The sequence below is a fragment of the Cololabis saira genome, chromosome 3 (assembly GCF_033807715.1).
Source record: "Cololabis saira isolate AMF1-May2022 chromosome 3, fColSai1.1, whole genome shotgun sequence".
Taxonomy (NCBI): domain Eukaryota; kingdom Metazoa; phylum Chordata; class Actinopteri; order Beloniformes; family Belonidae; genus Cololabis; species Cololabis saira.
The window spans coordinates 11943667-11964668 of NC_084589.1; the positions used below are offsets into that span (position 1 = coordinate 11943667).

At 40.6% G+C, this 21002-nt stretch overlaps 1 protein-coding gene across 3 annotated transcripts in view; it reads right to left on the reverse strand.

Moving 5' to 3' along the window:
- The window catches only part of usp45 (ubiquitin specific peptidase 45), a 46323-nt gene that overhangs the window by 21857 nt on the left and 3464 nt on the right, over positions 1 to 21002 (reverse strand). For 2 of the 3 annotated variants that reach the window (XR_009770960.1, XM_061716097.1), the window contains exons 3-6: positions 20180 to 20349; positions 13262 to 13362; positions 12792 to 12892; positions 1379 to 1527 (exon numbers count right to left, since the gene is read on the reverse strand). Coding sequence is in view for 2 of the 3 variants with exons in the window: in XM_061716097.1 (XP_061572081.1) it covers positions 1379 to 1527; positions 12792 to 12892; positions 13262 to 13362; positions 20180 to 20349 (521 nt within the window). In the remaining variant the exon portion in view is untranslated. The remainder of the gene's footprint in view (positions 1 to 1378; positions 1528 to 12791; positions 12893 to 13261; positions 13363 to 20179; positions 20350 to 21002) is intronic. The other variant, XM_061716106.1, reaches the window with a different exon arrangement.

The window sequence follows — 21002 nt, forward strand, 5'->3', positions numbered from 1 at the left end:
TTCCTGTTACAAAAAAGAGTGTTAAGGATAATTAATAGATCTGACTATTATAAACCAACAAATAATCTTTTTATTAAATATAACACCTTAAAATCCCATGATATAGTAGAGCAGAAAACTGTTTTATTTGCTTTTAAAGCCCAGCAGAAACTGCTTCCAAACTGCATTCAGGACCTGTTCAAGATAAAAGAAACCTGTTATGACCTGAGGGGGAAACTCATGTTTGAGACGACGACAGCAAGAACTAATATCAAAAAGAGATGTACATCAGTTAAGGCTAGAGACATTTGGAATAGTTGTAATAACAACTTAAAAATGTTTAGTTCTATCCTCAAGTTTAAGAAATTGTTTAAAGAAAATACTGTAAATAAATATAAAACACTATAATTATAAAGTATAATATCAAAAACATTCTAGAATGTGAAACGTCAATTTTATATTTTGTCTTACTTATTTTTGTCTTCTTTATGTATTGTTTGTTTCCACGGAGTAAAAGCTAATGTCTCATATTTTTGCTGATCATAAGAAAGAAGGGTAGGCACTATAAGCTACGGCTTCAGCCTACACCTTTTCGGCAAAAGAAATGTTGTTTTTTTTTCTTTCCTTTTCATCTTGTTCTGCAAAGTGTGTACAAGCCGAAATAAAGATTCATAACATAACATAACATTTGACAAACACAGGATCTCTGGAGATGAAGCATGAGCTTGTAGGTGGGCCGTAAACCATAAAAACCCACTCAATGACATCATATTTTATATAAACTGGGCCGAAATTCCATACGTCCATCCTAATGAGTATGCAAAATGAGTATGCGAGATTTCTTAGTGCGTCCAAAACATTAGAACAATAGTATGCTCTATCCACACTCATTCTGGAGAGTTTTATTAGTGTGGATTGATGGACACTAGCTGAGCAGAAACTTCCCACAATGCAATGCAGTGGTGTTTGGTTGCTAAGTGATACGTATATGTCATAAGTATAATATTAAGTATAATAATTTTATTATATAATATTAATATTATAATATTCGTATATAATAAAATAATATAATGTCATCTTGTTTCGGCCAGAATAAACGGGAAATAGCGGAGCGGAGCGCTGCCACTGCTGCCACTGCTGCTACTGCTGCTGTGACACGTCACTTCCTCCCAACAGCAGGAAGTGACATGTGCGCTCTTAATAGTACGTCCGAATTAATACACACTGCTGATATTTACTCAAAAGTGTGTCGAATTTAAGTATACTTTTTAGTATATACTGTTTAGTATGGCATTTCGGACGCACCGCTGGTCATCAGTATGTTTCTTTCATAACAAGAGTCTCTGAATACTTATAAAACAATCACACAAACTTCTACAGAAGCTAAATCACTACCCACCTGCATGACAGCGTTGAAGAAGCAAGTGTTCCCGAGGTTGTTTATTCCCTTAACAGGGACCAGGGTGCTGTTGATGACTGGGTTCTTTCCTCTAGGTTCAGCATGCTCTGATGGTTCATCGCGCAGTTTGAGAATCTTGGGTGATGCTGCTGGAACACAGATATTAAGCACATGAGGACGAGTGCTCGCTGATACTAGAGGTCTAAAACATATAGGTTGTCTTCACCCATGGGGTTTGGGTCATAAACTCTACCTTGACTTTTAAAACCCCAACTGAAGCCAGCCTGAAGTATGACTGAGACTTTAGCAGGACAGGGAAGTTGGCCTTGTACTTTATTGGACAGTGGTCCAATACCAAAGGAAATTTAAAAAAAAGAAAGAATTTAGCCTTGAAAGGAGACTGGAGCTGGAAGCGGGGTGCGAGGATGGCAGCTGGAAGGAAAGCTGGGTCATTTGGGAAAGCAGATGACAGCTGTTGAAGTTTCTGCTGGTTAGTGAGGGAGGGGCAGGAGAGATGGCTCTGCAGAGCCAGCTGTTCCTCCGGATCACCAATGGAAACTAACCTTCAGCAGGAACCCAGATGGTCCGGGTCTAGCGGAGGCAGACTGTGGTGGACGGACCGGGGAAGGTACCGTCACCGTGAGAGCTGCCAGCCGCTAACGGGGACGCTCACACCTTTATGGTTCAACAATGATAATGATGTACTAACTACATCTGTTACTACGACCGATGTGCTGTTAAATCTGGTTAGCTGCCGGGCGAGGAAAAATAAATATATGAATTAATTATTAAAAAAATGTAATTGTACTGTTATGGGCTTTGAAAACGGGTATATGTTTAATATTATGTTGTTGGCGAGTAAGAAGGCTCTCACGAGAAAGTGGTTGCAAACTGAAACTCCCACCGTTGAGGTGGCAGTTTCAGTTTGCAACTGAATGAGATGAGATCAATGTTATCCATGACATTTTTGTCATGGAAAAACTGACATTTGTACTTAGACTTGAACATGAAAAGTTTGAAGACTGCTGGAAGTCATGGACTGAATATGTATCCTCCTTTAGATTGGACTTTAAGTAATCTTTAGTAGAAGAGACTAATCCATTAACTCCCCCTAAGTTCTTGAGCTAGTCTACTGTTGTTTTTAAAATTTTGACTCTGTGATGTTTCAAGTATTATATTGTTTCAGGTGGACATGTTTGTAGCTAGTCCCCCTTCCTTCTTTTTTTTCCCCTTTTCCCTCTCCATTTTCCTTGCTATTATACTAGGAAAAGAGCAGGTAAAAAAGGTGTGAGAAATATAGTTTTTTTTCTCTCTTTTTTATTATTTTTCCCCCCTTCCCTTTTTTATTATTTTTCCCCCTTTTTCCCTCTCTTTATGAATGAGTTGTCTCCTTTTGATTTTTATTTTATTTTTATTTATATCAAAAACAGGGACATGATGTAAGCATGCAATATTGTATAACATGTATCACCTTTGTTCCAAATAAAAATTTGAATGAAAAAAAATTAAAAAATAATTGAATCGTGTTCGGAAGGAAAACCTGAAAATAACAGAATTTGTGATGATTCAAAGCATTTTTGTAAGCAGCATGTTTTTCCATTTTTCTTCATATGGTTCTTGTAAATACATTTTTTTTGGCAATTAGAAGTTTGAGATATTCTCAAACTCAAATATAAGTTTGACAATAACGTGTTTGTTTTTTTCATAGTTTAGACTGCATTTCTACCTTTGAAGCAGGAAGTCCTGCGGAGGGAGTCAGAGGTAAAGTAATATTTACTTGTGAAAATGTAGGAATGAGCTTAAACATTTTTCGTTGTTTTATACTGGATCGGTGGGATCGATGGGCTTGGCCACAACTTTTTTTTTCTTCCTTTCTTCCTCCATGCTTCTACACAAACGCTGATGCTCCAAAAGCTTATTTTTCATAAACGTATACAGGTCAAGCAAAGGACAGTCAACAAGCAATCCCTTTCCTCACCTTTTAAACTTAAATGACAGTTTTTCTAAACACAAAAATGTGTCCTTTCACGTAGAGAATCATTTATTGTAACGTGCTGCAGGTATGTGACTGAATTGATGTCACCTGACACAGATTTAGGGATTTTGGGTTGAAGTGACAAGCATGCAGTCCTCCAAAAAGCTAACAGAGCCTCGTTCTCAGAGAAGATGCTATGCAGAGGTTAAATGATTACAAGTTAAAAGTCAGTTTGTAAACTTTAGACAGCTTCCCCATTTACATGGCGGGTGGAAATCTTTTCTCAAGTCTTGGCAGCTTGAACTGCATCGACACTGACAGTTACAGAACTATCAACCAATTACAATATAGTGAAATGAAAGTAGAAGTACAATTTAAAAGTTTCATGTTCTTAAAAAACATTTTAAAAGGACTGACAGATATAATTCTTACAGTATGTTTAGAGCCATGTCCAAAATAAATAATAAATAAAATAAAAACCAAAGTTTAGTCTTTTTTTGAGCTGATAACACATTTTGGTACAAAAGGCAAATTCTTTCAGGGACACCTAATAAGCTGTTAACATTTTAAGAGCTGCACAGTGTAGTGCAATCTAAGAAAGGCTGGGGGAAACAAAGAGACTTTGGTTCCTGAATACTTTACCGTGTAAGCCAGTCAAGAGAGCAGGCTTGTAGTGAGGTCACTAGTCAAATCTATTGACCCACAAACCTTCAGAAGAACCTGCAGCTTTACTTCTCCTCAACACATTTTAGCACATATTGAATTTATGAAAACCACTAATTGTGCACAAAACATTTATTGAAAAGGGTATTCAACCTACAGTGATGGAAGCCCATCGCTGGCCGCTACCCAGCAAGCTTTTCTTCTGAAGGCCAAGGACATTTCCACAAGTGTTCTGGTCCCAATGTGACCCTTGGGCTTCTTGCTCAAGGCCTGGCAATTTACATTTTATACTAAATCAAAATCAGCAAAAACGAGTCCAAAGGAAAGAGCTATTCTTTGTAACAACTGTTGTGATGAAGGGAGAGTTTCTATGTTTCCACCCTCACATGGTCATGAGCTGCATGTAATGACCGAAAGAATAAGATAAAGATAAAAGCGACTGAAATAAGTTTCCTACTTAGGGTGGCTGGATTCTCCCTTAGACACAGAGTGGGGGACTCAGTCCTCCGGGAGGGAGTGAGGATAGAGTCACTGCTCCTCCACATTAAGAGGAGCCGGTTGAGGTGGTTTGGGCATCGGGTGAGGCTGCCCCCTGGATTCCTCCCTCGGGAGGAGGTTCAGGCACGACCAACTGGGAGGACGCCCCGTGGAAGACCTAGGACATGCTGGAGAGACTACAGGACTGTCTCAGAAAATTAGAATATTGTGATAAAGTCCTTTATTTTCTGTAATGCAAAAATGTCATACATTCTGGATTCATTACAAATCAACTGAAATATTGCAAGCCTTTTATTATTTTAATATTGCTGATCATGGCTTACAGCTTAAGAAAACTCAAATATCCTATCTCAAAAAATTTGAATATTCTGGGAATCTTAATCTTAACCTGTAAACCATAATAAGCAATATTAAAAATTTTTAAATATTTTTTTTTTTTTTTTTTTAATTGCATTACATAAAATAAAGAACTTTATCACAATATTCTAATTTTCTGAGATAGTCCTGTATATGCATCTCTCGGCTGGCCTGGGAACACCTCGGTATCCCCCGAGAGGAGCTGAAGGAGGTGGGAGAGGGAAGTCTGGTCCTCTCTGCTTAGGCTGCTGCCATGACCTGACCTTTGATAAGCAGAGGTCAGCGGAGGGATGGAAACATTAGCACTAGAGCAAACACACATACAAACACTCATGGACAGTCACTGAGTGCATGGACGATCTTGTTTTCAGCATCAACAAGGCCACTTAAACTTTTCATTGAGTTTCAGGGCTGCTGAGAAACGACATGTAAATATTTTGCCTCATCCCAGAGTGTGGGGATGGGAGGTTCAGCGTTGGGGAGGTTCAGCTTTTTGGGACGATGTGCTGCTGAGGCGCTCCACCCAGTGGTGTTAAAAGCATCTGGCCCTCCGTGGCGGCAACATCTGGAGGCCTATTTTCATCTTCAATACAAAGCCATAAGGGAGTTAGCATATGTCAACACGCACAACGCATGGAAAACAGGCGAAGACAGGGACATACAGAGGCCACAATTAAGTAAACAAACTGTTTTTGGTGTGAAACAGGAAAAGTCTGAAAATATTTGTTGGGGGAAAAGTGAAAATATTTGTTACCACAAACGTAGGCGAGTGGGTGAGAGAAACAGAGAGAGCAAGAGTGCGCAAATTAGTGATTCTACTTGTTGGGATGTTTGCGAGAAGGGACACAAATCCTGGGATTTGATGCAACTTGAGTTGAAAGGCTGCGACTGGCACTTAAGAGACTGCAGAGGAATGAGGAAACTAAACAGGCGGAATGGGGATGCCGATGGACACACACTGCATCTGGGACCATCACCCAAGGTAAACAATGTTCAGGGAGCCATCTGGTTGAGACTGGAGGGGGAGGAGTGGGGGCGCGGGAGGCAGAGGGTGAAGGGGAGGGTTGCAACGAGCACAAGCATATGGAAAAGCAGATTTTTCCTCTCCCTGCAGCAGTCATGAAGGCAAATGTAGGCATGCGCTGCGGCCACGCTTGACTGTGCTGCACTCGGCACCACCACCTGGCCCTCCTTGCTCAGCCACCGAGTGTGGGCAGCAGTGACACTGTGGAGCCTTTCCCCAGGGCAGGGGAACGCACTGAGGTGCTCAGGCTAGCCTACTTCCATGCATGTACACCAACACCTCCTGCATGCCCCGGCTCTTTTTCACATGAAGAGAAACAAACGCTTTCTTCGCTTTTGCACAGAATAATACAAAACTACATTCATTCAGGTTAAGATTCTTAAAAAATACTATCGTTTTGACTAGGCCTGTGTTGAAAAGATCGATTCTCCGATTTTAAATCGATTCTCATATTAATTCCTAAAAATCGATTCATATGTCTAAAGATCGATTTAAAAAAAATAAAAATAAATAGTTTTTTTTCATCATTACATTACAACTTTTGGTACTTTTTTGTTTATGCCCAAAAAAGGAATATTTTGTTGGACAGGTTAAAAACCAAATTCTCATAAATGGGGAAAAAATAAAAGCGATTTCTTTCGTCCTCTGTTTCCTCCCTGGATCTGTTTGGTAATTCTGACCCACACGATGTTTCTGAAAGCAGTTCTATCAGCATTCTGGGAGGTGATTGGTCCTTACAGCATCATTAGCTGCAATACTTGCTGTTGAATCTCAAAATAATACTAGTATTAATATGTTGCATAACTAGACAGTCATATAATTCATGCAACAGCTGAAAAAACTGTTTTATTAACAGTAACCCAAATCAATATCGGATCGAATCGGATCGTGATAATCGATTCTGAATCTTAAGAATCGGAATCGAATCTTGATATTTAAATCGATCCACAGCCCTAGTTTTGACAATTTGTCAAGCTGAAGCAAGACCGTAGCAGACTTCATCTCATGAAACGGCAACAATCGTGAAACAATTCCCTAAACAAAACGTATTCATGTTTGTTTTACGCCAACATCTGCTGCTTTGTGCACCACACTTGCCACGATAGCAATTTCAGTCCAATAACCACTTGGAAGAAAAAAAAAAAACCCTGATATAATCAAACTATCAACAAGCGTCTGCAAAAAGACATTTTCAAACAGACTTTCCAATGTGGTTCACAGTCGGGTTGAGAGGCTGTCAGATTGTGTAGCCAGTGGGCTTCACCGATGCATCCATATTCAGTTACAGTGAGGCGGCGTGGAGGGCCGACGCCGGCTCACTTCATGCAGAGCAGGCAGTCAAGAGGAAGGCCAGGCAACACCAAATGTCTTATTAATTTGCTAATTTGTTGTGACTGCAAGGCATAAAAAGCTTGTTTCCTTGCCATCTGAGGCCAAGAAAACCCACTGACATGTTACTTAGACACACACACACGGATAAGCAAACAGATTTCGCTACCCACTATCTGCCCTACTTTTATGTGTGGTGGTGGTAATAAAGACAAAAATCCCTCTTGATTACTCCCATGAAGCCCCACCGGGGAACAAACATCTGGCTATTGACTTGGCAAAGCTAAACCGACAGTTAATAAAAGACTGTCGCTTTCATAAGCAACAAGCCGGTTCAGGAGACCAGGTAAATAAATGTGCAGTAATGCTTTGACTCAGCCTTTGGTCAAAGACCATAAAAACCAACCACAAGCATAATTCTCTGAAAAGAGCCCAGAAGCAAACTGGACCCATGTGCGCCTCATCAAGAGAAAAACAGCAATACTTTAAAAAAAAAATGTAAATTTTCATCACCCTAACATGTGATGACTTTTCAACGCTGCCAGAATCTCGTTCAGCAATCCAGGCAGTGAAAATAAAATAAAACTGCTTTCCAGCTCCATTTAACATCACCAGGTTGATGCAACTTTGGTCTGTTGTCTTTCACTGGAACTAGATTCACAATAAGGGGCACAAGACAAGGAGAGACGTTAAGGCTGATGGCAACACTAAATAAAGGCAGTGTGGGATCTGGAGCACATGGTGGCGTTGATCCCCAACCCCACCACAACATACTCCGCCCAGTAATCCACAGCTGCCCCCATCATTTTATCTGTGCTAAGTTTTGAGGCTAAGCAAACTCTGAGGAGCAGAGATATTGTCTAAGTAAATGTGTGAACTGGAAAATATCTGGCTTCCTTCACGCTGAAACTGAAAACTTACTTTGGTCATTTCAAGTGTTGATCACTTGTAACGGTACTTTCCAAAGTCATAAAAGCAGTTTCAGTTTCCTGGTTTCCTTAAAAGTGGACAAAAAGGCCTTGTTTAAAAAGTACATCTACATTTAATAAAATAATATTTTAGGAGCCTGGTCAGGGAAATTTTCCTCTGCCAAATCTACTTAAATACTGTTTTTATAGCTTGCATATTATCAAAAAGGCTAAATGAAAAGCCATATGAGAGGCCTCTGCCCTCTAAAGCTCTCATTGTTCTTTATTTTTCTAGCTATACTCCCCAGAAAGACATGAAGCTGACAAATAAATAACTGGTGGTTAACCTTATAAACAGAATGACAGGATGATACTTATAGTTTACAAATCTGTTACCAACACTCCAGAGTGATGTTAAAATAATAATATTGGCATATAATACATTAATAAGAGTAATGTAGCCTAATTATAGAGATATACAAAAAAACAACCATAAAACAAGAAAAGAATTGTCTGTCTTTTCAGCACCAACATTTTAATTTGCTCAACAAAGATTTCCCAGCTGCTATAAACTGGAGCCCGGCTCTCCTGAGGTCAACTTGCTTTTTACTGAGACTCTGGCACTTGAGCTGAAGGCCTTGATGGTGAGAGAGCACAGTTAATCGACTTTCTTTCTTCCCCGAGCTGTTGTTGTACCAAATTATTATAGATTCGGGAAGAAAAAAGAAAAAAAAACCCGAAGCTCCTTTGTGCTTCAGGTCTATAAGGGAAAAAAAAACAACAAAAAAAAACATGGCACAACAGCAGCTCCTTGGAGAAAAAAAAAAATCTGGCCTTCATACTGAAATGCAATTTCACAAGCTCCTCAACAGGCAACACCCATCTACTTTACTGCAACAATGGCTGGCTGCTTCTAAACCTATTTGGCTGACCGGTGTGGAACAACTGAGTGTCAGGAGAGGTGACAGGTAATTTAAAGAGGAAAAACATAGTAGATATTTGTAGTTAGCCGTTTCCCCTCTTGGTATATCTGTCTCCACCAAGACTTCATCACACACAGTCAAAAAATAGAAAAACACAAGCTTGCTGCCAACGACGAAGGCTTGAATGGTCGTGGTCATCTTCCAACGAGTCACAGATCATCCTTGAGTGAGTAATGATACACATGTGGAAGAGAGTCAAGCACACTGCAAAAACTCTAAATCTTACCAGGAATATTTATCTTATTTCTAGTTGAAATGTCTCAATTCTAGTCAAAAAATCTCATTACACTTAAAACAAGAGTCATCACCAGAAAAATAACTTATTTGACAATTTTCACCTTTTTCAAGTAAATTTTCATTTGAAATAAAGTAGAAAAATCTGCCAGTGGGACAAGATTTATCTTCTCATTACAAGCAAAAAAATCTTGTTTCACTGGCAGATTTTCTACTTATTTTAAGTGAAAATCTACTTGAAACAGGGGAAAATTGTTTTTTTTTTCCCCCAGTGATAACGCTTGTTTTAAGTGTAATGAGATTTTTTTTAACTAAAAATGAAACATTTTAACTAGAAATAAGACAAATATTGTTGTTAAGATTTTAAGTTTTTGCAGTGCATACTACAGGACTGTCCCTGAAAATTTGAATATTGTGATTTTCTGTAATGCAATTACAAAAACAAAAATGTCATACATTCTGGATTCATTACAAATCAACTGAAATATTGCAAGCCTTTTATTATTTTAATATTGCTGATCATGGCTTACAGCTTAAGAAAACTCAAATATACTATCTCCAAAAATTTGAATATTCTGGGAATCTTAATCTTAAACTGTAAGCCATAATATTAAAATAATAAAAGGCTTGCAATATTTCAGTTGATTTGTAATGAATCCAGAATGTATGACTTTTTTTTTTTTTTTTTTTTTTTTTTTTTAAATTGCATAACAGAAAATAAAGAACTTTATCACAATATTCTAATTTTCTGAGACAGTCCTCTATAAAGAAATGTGATCATAGAAAAAACTCATGTCTATGATCATCATCAGTCTGTGAGAAATGTTCTATAACTTTGGGTAAAGATCCATGCCATCCACAGACTGGAGGGATATGGGGTATTTGCTTAACTTAAGTTATTTTCAATGTTCTGTTTTGTGCACAAGTGGGTCCACGGAGAGTCAGAACACTCCAGCTGTTAGGATTCAGTTTCTCTGACTTGTCGAGGACCCTGGCTCCCACTAGTGCAGCACACAGGCCCAGAGGTGGCGATGAATACAGCCGCTCAACAGAGCATACGAGGGACAGAAATAGATAGCAATGGAAAGACAAAGAAGGACTGAGCAGAGGCTGGACCCCATGCAGCTGCTCTTGTTCTTCAGGGAACCCAGGCGGGAAGCCTCGCTCAAGCGCTTAATTCCTCTAATATGTGCAGTCATCCGAGGAACGAGGTGGGGGCGAGGGTGGGGGCGCTGCGACAGAGTCAGTCCTGCAACTCTGCAGCGACGGCAGGGATGGAGGGGGACCAGCATGACCGGGCCTGGGCGACTGGCCCCTGGCCACTGGGCATCCAGTAGTGGGGTACGCCAAGACCAAAAGTGCTGATGCCCACCACCCTGATCAGCTCTGGCCTGCTAGGAGGTCTCTCAGCACGGCAGAGCAAAGCAGGGTAGACAGGAACAGACGGGGAGGTAGGTATGTGAGCATGGAGGGGTGAACGTTACATGGTTGACTGACTTGGCAATGAGGGCTCAGGTGGCCTGAGTGAGGTGAAAGGACCAAATACTGAACGTGGAAAGTCTGGCTGCCCTACATCAGTGGAACTGTAACCTACTGTGATAACTGACTACATTTGAAATTCTTACATTTCCAATTTTCATGTTAAATAAGATAACATGTTTTCTTATTTTATGTCAAACTTTGTCTCTGAATTAGTGTTTGGTAAATTATTTCTTTGTTGTAGCAATGCTTCTTGATAATAAATCTTAAATCGTTGCAAAGCCTGTTTATTTCCCTTTTCAATGGAGCCACATTTGTGAGGAACATGCATTTGTGGGAGGAGCAGCAGAGCTGAGTATGTTGGTTTCAGCCACTAAAAATGTCCTAAATCTTCTCTGCCAATGCCAACCAGCTTATCTTGTTGTTGCTATCTCTTGTTTTGAGCCTCCAGTCCAGCTGTGAGTACGGGCCCTGGGTCTGCTCCAACAATCAGCCGGCCACGTTTAACTGATCCTGATTGGGGCCGTCAGGCTTATTTAAGCTGGTGTTCTGCAAAACCAAGTTTTGTTTAAAGTGAGTCCTAGTACCCTCTCCAAACTGAAGGACAAGTTCCATGTGAAGGAGGAGGTCAGAGAAATGCCACCAAGTGGGTGTCCCAGGAAGACAGTTTCCTCACGCTGCAAACACTTCGGTACGGAAGGCTGTCTTCCAGCGTGACCGATTGCACACACCAATCTCTGGTCTCATATTGCTGCCAGGAGGCCTGTCATGACCGTCCTTCACCATCAGACCTGTTTGTGCAACACGGGCACTGGAACCTGAACATGTGGAGGAAGGTTATGTTCAGCTCTAAGTCCAGATTCTGTCTACAGCAGCAGGATCGTAGGGTCAAAGTGTGGGGAAGGTGCAGACAATGCTATGCTGATTCCTGCACTGATAGAGTAACATCTTTTGGTGGAGGCATCCCATATCTCCAGTCTGGGACCCAACTCCATCCTCCAAGATGACAACCCTCGCCCCCACAGAGCAGGTTTACCAGAGACACCTCCAGAATCTGGGAGTGGAGAGGATGGACTGGTCTAGCAGCAGTCCTGACCTCAGCCATATTGAACACTTGTGAGATCAGCTTGCAGTTCCTGCCAGAGTCACCAACACAACCACGTTGGCTGATTTGTGATAAATGCTGGTTGAAGGACGGGATCCATCCCACAGCAGTGAGACCAGACTGGTGACCAGCATGAGGAGGAGGAGCCAGACTGCTGTGGTTTGGTTCTTCCACACGCTACTGAGGCTCCTGTTTGTTGAATGGATAAACTGTTAATTAACAAATGTGTTGTTTCTTCAAACTTCAAATCACCCAGTCCAAAAGGGTTAAAGTTGTTTGGCATTAGCAGAGACGATTTGGTAAATTTTCATGGGCGCAACCAACATACAATGTTACTCTTCAATCTATGGGAGGATGGAAAAGTGCTCTTGAATGTGAGATAACTTAAACCACTAGGGGGAGCAGGTGTACTTGAGCAAACTCCTGTAAAGGATTTTGACCTTTTTTCTTTTTAAGTGGAGGGATTGAAAGGACAGTTCATTGAGCTGTAGTGATTCTGTACACAGTAAGGTTTATACATACAGTTATACTGCGATTGTACCGTTACCTTCTGGAAAAAAAGTGACCTCTCTTTATATTGCATGAGTCATAACTGCAATATGAAGGCAGACACATCGAACTACACAGACTTCAATGGAGGTGGATTGTTAGTGACTACGTAGACTAACTCCACACCAACTTGATAGGGATCTTTATTTTGAAAAACTATAGCACTTATGTGGCCTCGGCCCACCCCATGATTTCAATAACAAATTAGCACCATTCTTGAGAAAGATAGTGAGCTGATTTGATCCTTGTTGATATCTCAGTAAAGAGGTTATTTCAACGTGGGTGGACCTGCAGAATGCTGCACCTTACCTGATGTTGCCTTGACGGAGTGTTTTTGTAAAAAGTCGAGGGTCTGAGCCAAGGCCTTCTTGTTGCAGTGAGTAGAGAGCTCTTCGTTACATTCAAAACACCTGTAACAATGAGAGACGGGGGGGTTACAGACAGGGTTTACAGTCATCTTAAAAGTAACACAATGATCTATAAACTTATAACACTCATATCACCTTTATCTAATTATTTAGCATTATTTGGCCAAGGTGGAAAAAAGTTATGAATACAATAAAATGAAAAGCATTTCGTGTGAATTCTTTACAAAAGGGTTATAAACTAAATATTAGTGAAGACGAAGAAAACCAGGGAGACTCCTGGCACCTATTGTTTCTATGTAAGCCGCACGCTGGCAGAACGTTAGTTCATCATGACGGGGTTGCGAGCAGTTCAACCCTGTGTGAAGTCTTTGCTTTTTCATGACGCTTCACAATTAACTCCCCGGGTCTCACCAGGCTTTCCACGTGCTCAGGCTGATCGTGATGCAGTGCGACTCTGGATGGAAAGCTTGGTGATGCTTGACAGCGTGCTGGATCCCTGACTGGTTGCAGCCCTGTAAGACAGTTCATTTAAAAGCCTTCAGTATAAAAGAAAACACTTTCTCATAAAAGACATAAAACACATTTAGTTTGGGGGATCAAACTGAATAATTAAACAACGCCTAATCATCTTTAGTCAATATGCATTTGCTTGATTTTGATTATACTTTCTCCCAAACACACTAACATACAAGCACACTCAGCCAAACACAACACAAAAGCTTCACTGATTTCATTTCAGAAATAAAAACAAGCGGCTCGTTTGCCTCTTTGCATCTTCCAGCTTGCTATTACCAGTCCTTGTCTCATTCACACTAAATGTTTTGTGACTTTACAGTGGTAAAATTAACCTGCTTCTTCTCATATGCGAGGAGAGATACACCAACTGCAATTATAAGGCCCAATTCGGATTTTTGTCAAGTGATGACCTGCTGATAATAACCAGCATATTACTTTTTTTCCCCATTTTTTTTGTAATCACATTCCCAAGTATGTTCATTAATAAAACATTGACTATAAATACTTTTAACATTTGAACCCCCCTCCAATTATATGAGCTTAAGCTTTTTCTCTTTTTGAAACACCTTAAAAAAAAAAAAGAACCAGATAAGAATGACAACATTTTCCTCCCACAAAATCCTTCATTTATAAAGGGGATCAATGTTCAACATAATATTACAATTCTGTTGAACCCAGTTAGGAGAAAAATCTTGACCAAGTTCATGTTCCAATGATACTTTTTCATCATATAAACTTATTTTAGACTTGACTTAATCACACGTAGTACTTCTTCAGATTTTATTTTCAGTTTCAATGAATAAATATTACAAAAATAATGCTGCCTTTCCTAGTGTGTGTGTGTGTGTGTGTGTGTGTGTGTGTGTGTGTGTGTGTGTGTGTGTGTGTGTGTGTGTGTGTGTGTGTGTGTGTGTGTGTGTGTGTGTGTGTGTGTGTGTGTGTGTATATAGAGTAAGTGGTTCTACGGATGAACATACATGAACAGCCACATCATCTCCACTAAACACAGGTTGATGAAGAGTACTATTCAGAAAGCTTGATAAAGACATTGAAAGAGTCAGTGGCTGCATATTACAGCTTCTACGTAATGGGGGGGGGTTACACATTTAAGAAATGGAGCGTTGTGCAACATAATGCAAGAAAAGGCAACAGGACATGAATCAACTTCTTAATAAAAGAAAAAATATCAAGATGTGCCGAGAATTCACATGTGAAGGTAGAAATAAGAATGAAAACTAATGTGTCTTTTCCAAATGACATTGGCCGGGTTTCCCAGATCAGTTAAGTAGTTCTTAACAGCGAAAGACTTCTTTCAAACCTTCTTAAGGAGCCTGTGAAAGAAAATCGCGTTTCCCAGAGTTGCTCTTAGCTTAAGTATCTCTTTCATTAAGAAGGAAATGAAAGATGCTGCTGACCCAGTCTTTACAACCATCTTAGTGAACAAAGACTCACAGATCCAGGCGCGTCAGGCAAATCAATATCACACCAAGCAATGAGATATTAAAACAATGCACCCCGCACAAGTTTTAATCTATTTTATACTTTAGATTTATATTGTTTAGCATTTATTGGTGACAGCAAAGGGGGGAAAAAAAAGAAAAATAAGGAATAACAAGTGTGTTCCTGTATATGCTTTATGCATTACGCACAAATAAAACGATCATCATGAATATCATTTATTTGATGATTTGGCTGCTATACAGCATGTTCTCGCTGCAAATCAACCGCGTCACCGTGCGCGAAGCAGAACTGTTTTTATGAACGCATTCGTGCGTCAGCACTTCAGTCCCCTGGACGTGCTGTCGGACCGCGCTGTCCAGGCAGCCGGGACACCGATCCTCCTGCGCCGCGCCCGAGCGCATCTATGTGATGACAGGGAAGCAGCAGCTGATCAACGGGATCCTTTGATGAATCGTTCATACAGTCTCAAATATAATCAATGGTGTCGGTTTATATTAAAGAATCTTTTTGCCCAGAAGAAAAAAGAGCGAAGACAACGACCCATAACTATTTTCTTCTCTTGAAAAAACCCACCTGCGGGATGCAGCAGCATCAGAAGAGCAGGAATACGTGCGTGGCGGGGATGATCTCTGCAATCTGAAGCCCTCTATAATTGTAAAAAGAATTTCACTTATCACGGGTTCTTTTTGGAACATAACCCCTGCGAAAAACCAGGGATTGCTGTAATTCCACGTTGCGATTTGCGAAACTCGCCTTCTCTTGGCTCATGTTTTTGAACGCACACACACGCCCACCACGTTTCCTCCCGGTTTCTGTGTGTGGGGAAAAAAAGCCTCACTGTAGCCAGAAATAACGGAGTAACGCACCGTTTGGATGAAAAAGGGTCATTGAATTATATTTATCATCTTAATTTTTCATTATAACGCACAGGCAGCAGGGAATTAGTGCGTTAGGTAGCAGTGCTGCGTGTGAAAATGCGCTGATAGTGATCGGTGATCGATTTGCCTGGCATCGATTGATTTGGTTTCAGAACCGGACAGCTGCTCCAAAGAGCTTCTGAAAGAGCGAAACTAAAGAACGGTGTTAAGAAGTCATCTGGGAAACACCCATATCTTAGGGTTCTCTCTTAGTTCAAACCTTCTTTGAACCTCTCTTAAATCCTTAAGAGAGGTTGGATCTGGGAAACCCGGCCATTGCTGTTTGAGGACCGAGGTATTGAGATTGGTGTGAAGTTGCTCACGTTCTCCTCTAGAGGTCATTCAGCCAACCAACACACACAACCTGGCCAAAAAAAGAAGGGAAGGACGCACTAATGTTTTGTTACCGTTGTTTCAATAAACTTTTACAATGTCACGTTTATTACCCTCCATAGTTTAACTCATTTCTCAATAAGCTCTCGTACTGAAGATAAGAAAATGATACTGATGATGGATGAAATGTTCTTGGGCAAATGCCAAAGATTGTCAATGAGCTTCAGGTCAGGACTCTGATGGCCAATCTATGTTTAAAGTTATCTCATGCTCCCTTGTCCCCTCTTTCAGTACAATATAGGTGTATTTAATTTACAGTTAAATTCATTATTTATAATGAATGCACTTTTTTTTCTTCAAAATTCCATCAATATACATAAATTCCCTTCTGGGATTTTGTATGTAACTAGGCATTAAGTAACATCATAATCATCATATTTATCATTATTAAATGTTATTATTACTTATTACTTCATACTGTACTCACTGTATTCATTATTATGAATAATGAATACAAAGAGGTGTGTTAAGTAATTATTAAGTGATTTGTTAAGTAATTGTTGAACTGAACTGAATTGAGTCATTGAGCCTGATGAAGGCTGGCATCGTCATCTTGGAATATGCCCATGGCAACAGAGAACAACAAAAAAGGATGGAAAACCTAGTCCGTCACTGTTTTTAGGTAGTCAGGTGACTTCATGTTTTTGGAACATATCATTGTTGGCTCTAGACCAGACCTATCGAAGCAACCCCAGATCATGATACTGCCTCCACAGGCCGGCTCAGTGGGCAGAAGAATGATCACTTAACTCACAGCTCTTCTAACCCTGATGGCCTTTCATATCTGGAACAGAGAAATCCTGACTCATCGGACCAGATGATCTACTGGCATTGCTCCAGAGTCCACTCTTTATGATCCCTAGCAAAGCCTTTATTATTTATGTTCCCTATTAGATTACTGATAAGTGGTTTCCATATGACTACACAGCTGTTCTGTCCAAGTACTTGGAGTTATTTGGCATCATGCCTGTGGAAATACTCTTACTCTCACCATTGAACATCTGATTAAGTTTTCATTTTGATTTTCTTTGATTAGATTTTGTCAAACACTTAAGTAATAACTTGTCACCTAATTTAAAAAAAAAAAAAAAAAAAATCACATTTCTTCCTTGAAGACAATGTTCACCATTATCATTGCAGATTTCTTTTACCCCCCAGTTTTTCTTTTTATGGGCCAGTCAGTGGACATGTAATTTATTGCTGGATATAGATGTCAGATTATATTTGAAATTGATGCCATCAACGATTTAAATAATAGATTCAAGTTATCATAACACTATATTAACTTTGAAACATTAGCCATTTTGTATTAGCTTGGGCTAAAAGGAGCAACGTGTAAGATAGCAGGTTAAAATATAACAAAATAATCAACAAACCAGCAAGAGAGTGAGAATAAATAAGTTAATTCATGTCACAAAAATTATGACTGTATTGGCTGCTGAGATATCTACAGAGTTAGTTTCACTCCGTCCAGTTTGGTAATGCCAGTTTCGCACATGTGTGCAGTAGTAGCAACATAGCAACCGCAGTACAACATGATGGCATGAACAAGGCGCAGGGTTTGTAGCCGTACTTGAACCGAGCACCAAACATCTAACTTCTGCATTGACGCTCATGAGGAACTAAGATTTGTTGCAGTTCCTTGACTGACCACTAGAGGCGGGGATCCAGCAGCAAGTCAATCTCCACTGACTCCCATGGTAAAATGTCCAACTTTAGTGCAGAAATAAACGTATTTACAGCCTGGTTCAAACCGCTGGTTTGGTCTCAATCGTTTTATTTCACACCCATGACAACTCTGAGGGGGGTGCTTTTTTTGTGCCACACCAGTACAATTTATATATAGCAATTCATTTTTATTTCTAACATAATTGATTGACAGCCGGCTCAGCCAATGGTTAGCCATCATCACTTCCTCATGCAGAAACAACGTGCTATTGTGCTCAGCAGCACAGCTGGTTTTATGCGTCAGCATAAATGAGACGGTCATGTTTGATTTTGTCATCGAGTAAGCATATTAAACAGTATATCCCGCTGTACATGTCTGCCGGGAGCTCTGCAGATGTTTCTGCAGGGTTCACTGAAGGAGCTGGAGCAAAGCTAACCTGTAAGATGCTGTTAAACATTCAACAGACGTAAGGAAAACTCATGGGCCTGTTATTTTTTTCCCAAAATATAGAAAAAGGATAAAAATATATACATTTCAGTGGGAACTTACATTTTATAGAATTATCCTTATGTTGCTGCAATTGTTTTTTTTTTTTTTTCTTCAATGACAATTGGCATGCATGCATCAAGATGAGAGGAACTAATGCGATGTTAGAGCTGCATAAAGCTGCATACAGCTGCAGCTGAGCATAAAGCAGCAGGGATGAAAATAGGCACCTCCAAGTCTAGCAGCCTGGTTCACACTAAAAAAAAGGTGGAAAACCCTCTCCAGCCAGGGAGTGAGGGACTGTCTCATATGGTGGAAATTAAGTATCCTGGGGAATTATTCATGAGCAAGAAAAGAAAGGAGTAAGAGATTGACAGGTGGATTGGTGCGGCAGTAACGTGGACTCTATATCAGCTGCTGTGGTGAAGAGAGAGTTGAGCCGAAAGGCAAGGCTTTCTGTTTACCGGTTGAGCTACGTTCCTCGCTTCACCTATGGTCACGAGCTGGACATAGTGACCCAAAGAATAAGACTGCAGACACTCCCAGCTGAAGTGAGTTTCCCCCCTAGGGTGGCTGGACTCTCCCTTAGAGATACAGTGAGAAACTCTGTAATTTAGAAAGAAGTAAAGTGACTACTCCTCCACATGGAAAGGAGCCAGTTGAGGTGGTTTGGGAATCTGGTGAGGATGCCCCGTGGACATCTCCCTTGCATGACCTACCAGGAAGAAGCCTCAGGAAGACCCAGGACACGCCGGAGAGATAACAGGTGTTTTTAGATTAGACCCCGCTATTATCCCTGGTGATGAACCCGTGTTTAAAGAGTGCTGGGCAAAATAAACGCAAGGCGTGGTACTGCCTTCTCTGGCGCCTGAAGCTGATTTGAGGGGAGGGAAGACGACTCAGGGAGCGTTATCGAGTGGAACTACGTAACATGACGGCCTGCTGTCTGTTTGGTCGGCTCGCTGGCCTCACCAACATCAGAACAGCTGGCTGATGCAGGAGATGGAGCGGGCGGTGGATCCATGCTGAATAACAGAGGGATTTGCTAGCGACTGCCCCCAAATCGTGTTGCACAAATAGGACCAGCAGCCTCCCGCTCCTGTTGTAGTGTTTATTTAACGTAAATAACTTCTTTCTGAGGCTTTTCAGTTTGTTATTACCCGGGTTTCATGTCTTGCAAAGCTGCAGTCTGTCCGTTTAGTTGCCGGTTGCAGATTACAGCTCTGTTATGTGCTGATTCATGACATCCACGGCTCTGAAGATGAGGAGCTCACAAACATCCTCATCTTATCATCAACAAATCCCTCCCACGTCCCACCGCCCGTGTTAGTTCTGTTTACATTAGTCCTGAGCCATGATTAAATGTGCCCTCAGAGGAGAGTTATTCGTGGGGCCAGCTTGACACGCCACCCTGTGTCAGCCAATGTAAAAAGGACAGGCAACATGCTACTTTTGAGTGTTAAATCCCAGGTATTCATCAAGGTAAAAGGGGCTAGAATCTGTCAGCTAGCCTGACGAAGACCTCAGTACTCCACCTGAGGAGCTGGAGTTGGTGCCTGGGGGGAGAGAAGCACAGGCCTCTCTGCTTAGGCTACTGCCCCCCAGAATTGACATTGGATAAGCTGAAGTTGATGCGGGGATGGATGGAAGTTAGAGTGCATCATTGTGGATTAGTACTACTGCCTAAGTAATCAGAGTTTTCAAGCTGAAACTCTGATTACTTAGGTCACCAGCTGTCCTTCATGAGATCCTTACATAATTGAGCGTCGATGGCCAAGTTTCAGAGGATAAAAGTATTAGACTTGCTTTCTAATGATGGTTTAATGTCCCTATGTGTAATGGTATTTCAATTTAGGCCGTGACTAACAACAGAAATGGAAATCTTACTTGAAAACCACACTTTAGGCACACGAGGATGTCATGGCTAGCTGCTGGCTCTCCATCAATCATCGTCCTTTCCTTTAGGCACTCTGAGCACATCAACCACACGCTTGAGAGAACAGACTTCTTCACAGAGTTCAGGTCCACGGCTTTATTCACATGCTGGCACGTCAGCCCTGGATAAAAGACAATTTATACATTGATTATTTTCTAATCACATTAACAGGCTACATATACACTGCAAGATAAACTGCAAACGCCTTCATTCTGTGGGACAAATAAATGAAACGACATTCAGAAAAATACAAACAGACTGTTCAGTTTAAGGCAAAAAAGTATGTTTGGTAAATTGCTTTCTGAAATAAAAAAAATGTTTCATAAAATTCAATATAAAGTGAATAAATTACATAAAATTGGTCAGATTCTGTTATATTTGACACAATCCAGATTCTTGAAGTTCCGACTGAAATCAATACATATTGTTTATTTTATTAAATAATTTCATTCAGTACAACAGGACGAGCAAGCAAGAATGTAATGAAGCGCTGCTCCCAAAGACAGAAGCAAAGAACGAACGCAGAGGGAAGCATATGTAAGGTTCTGGGGTTTTTATATTTACAAAAGGTTGTAATAGTTGATAACACCTTAAATTAGGGGTGTAACAATATATCGTGCCACGAAATTTCGCGATACAAAAACGTCACGAAACGTGTCGTGGAGGTGACAACCTGTATCGCGATATTGGGTTATTAATTTTAATCTATTGTGTTGACTAGAAACGCGCATCCGACCGCGACCGCTGCCGCAGCCGCGACCGCGCGGACCAAAA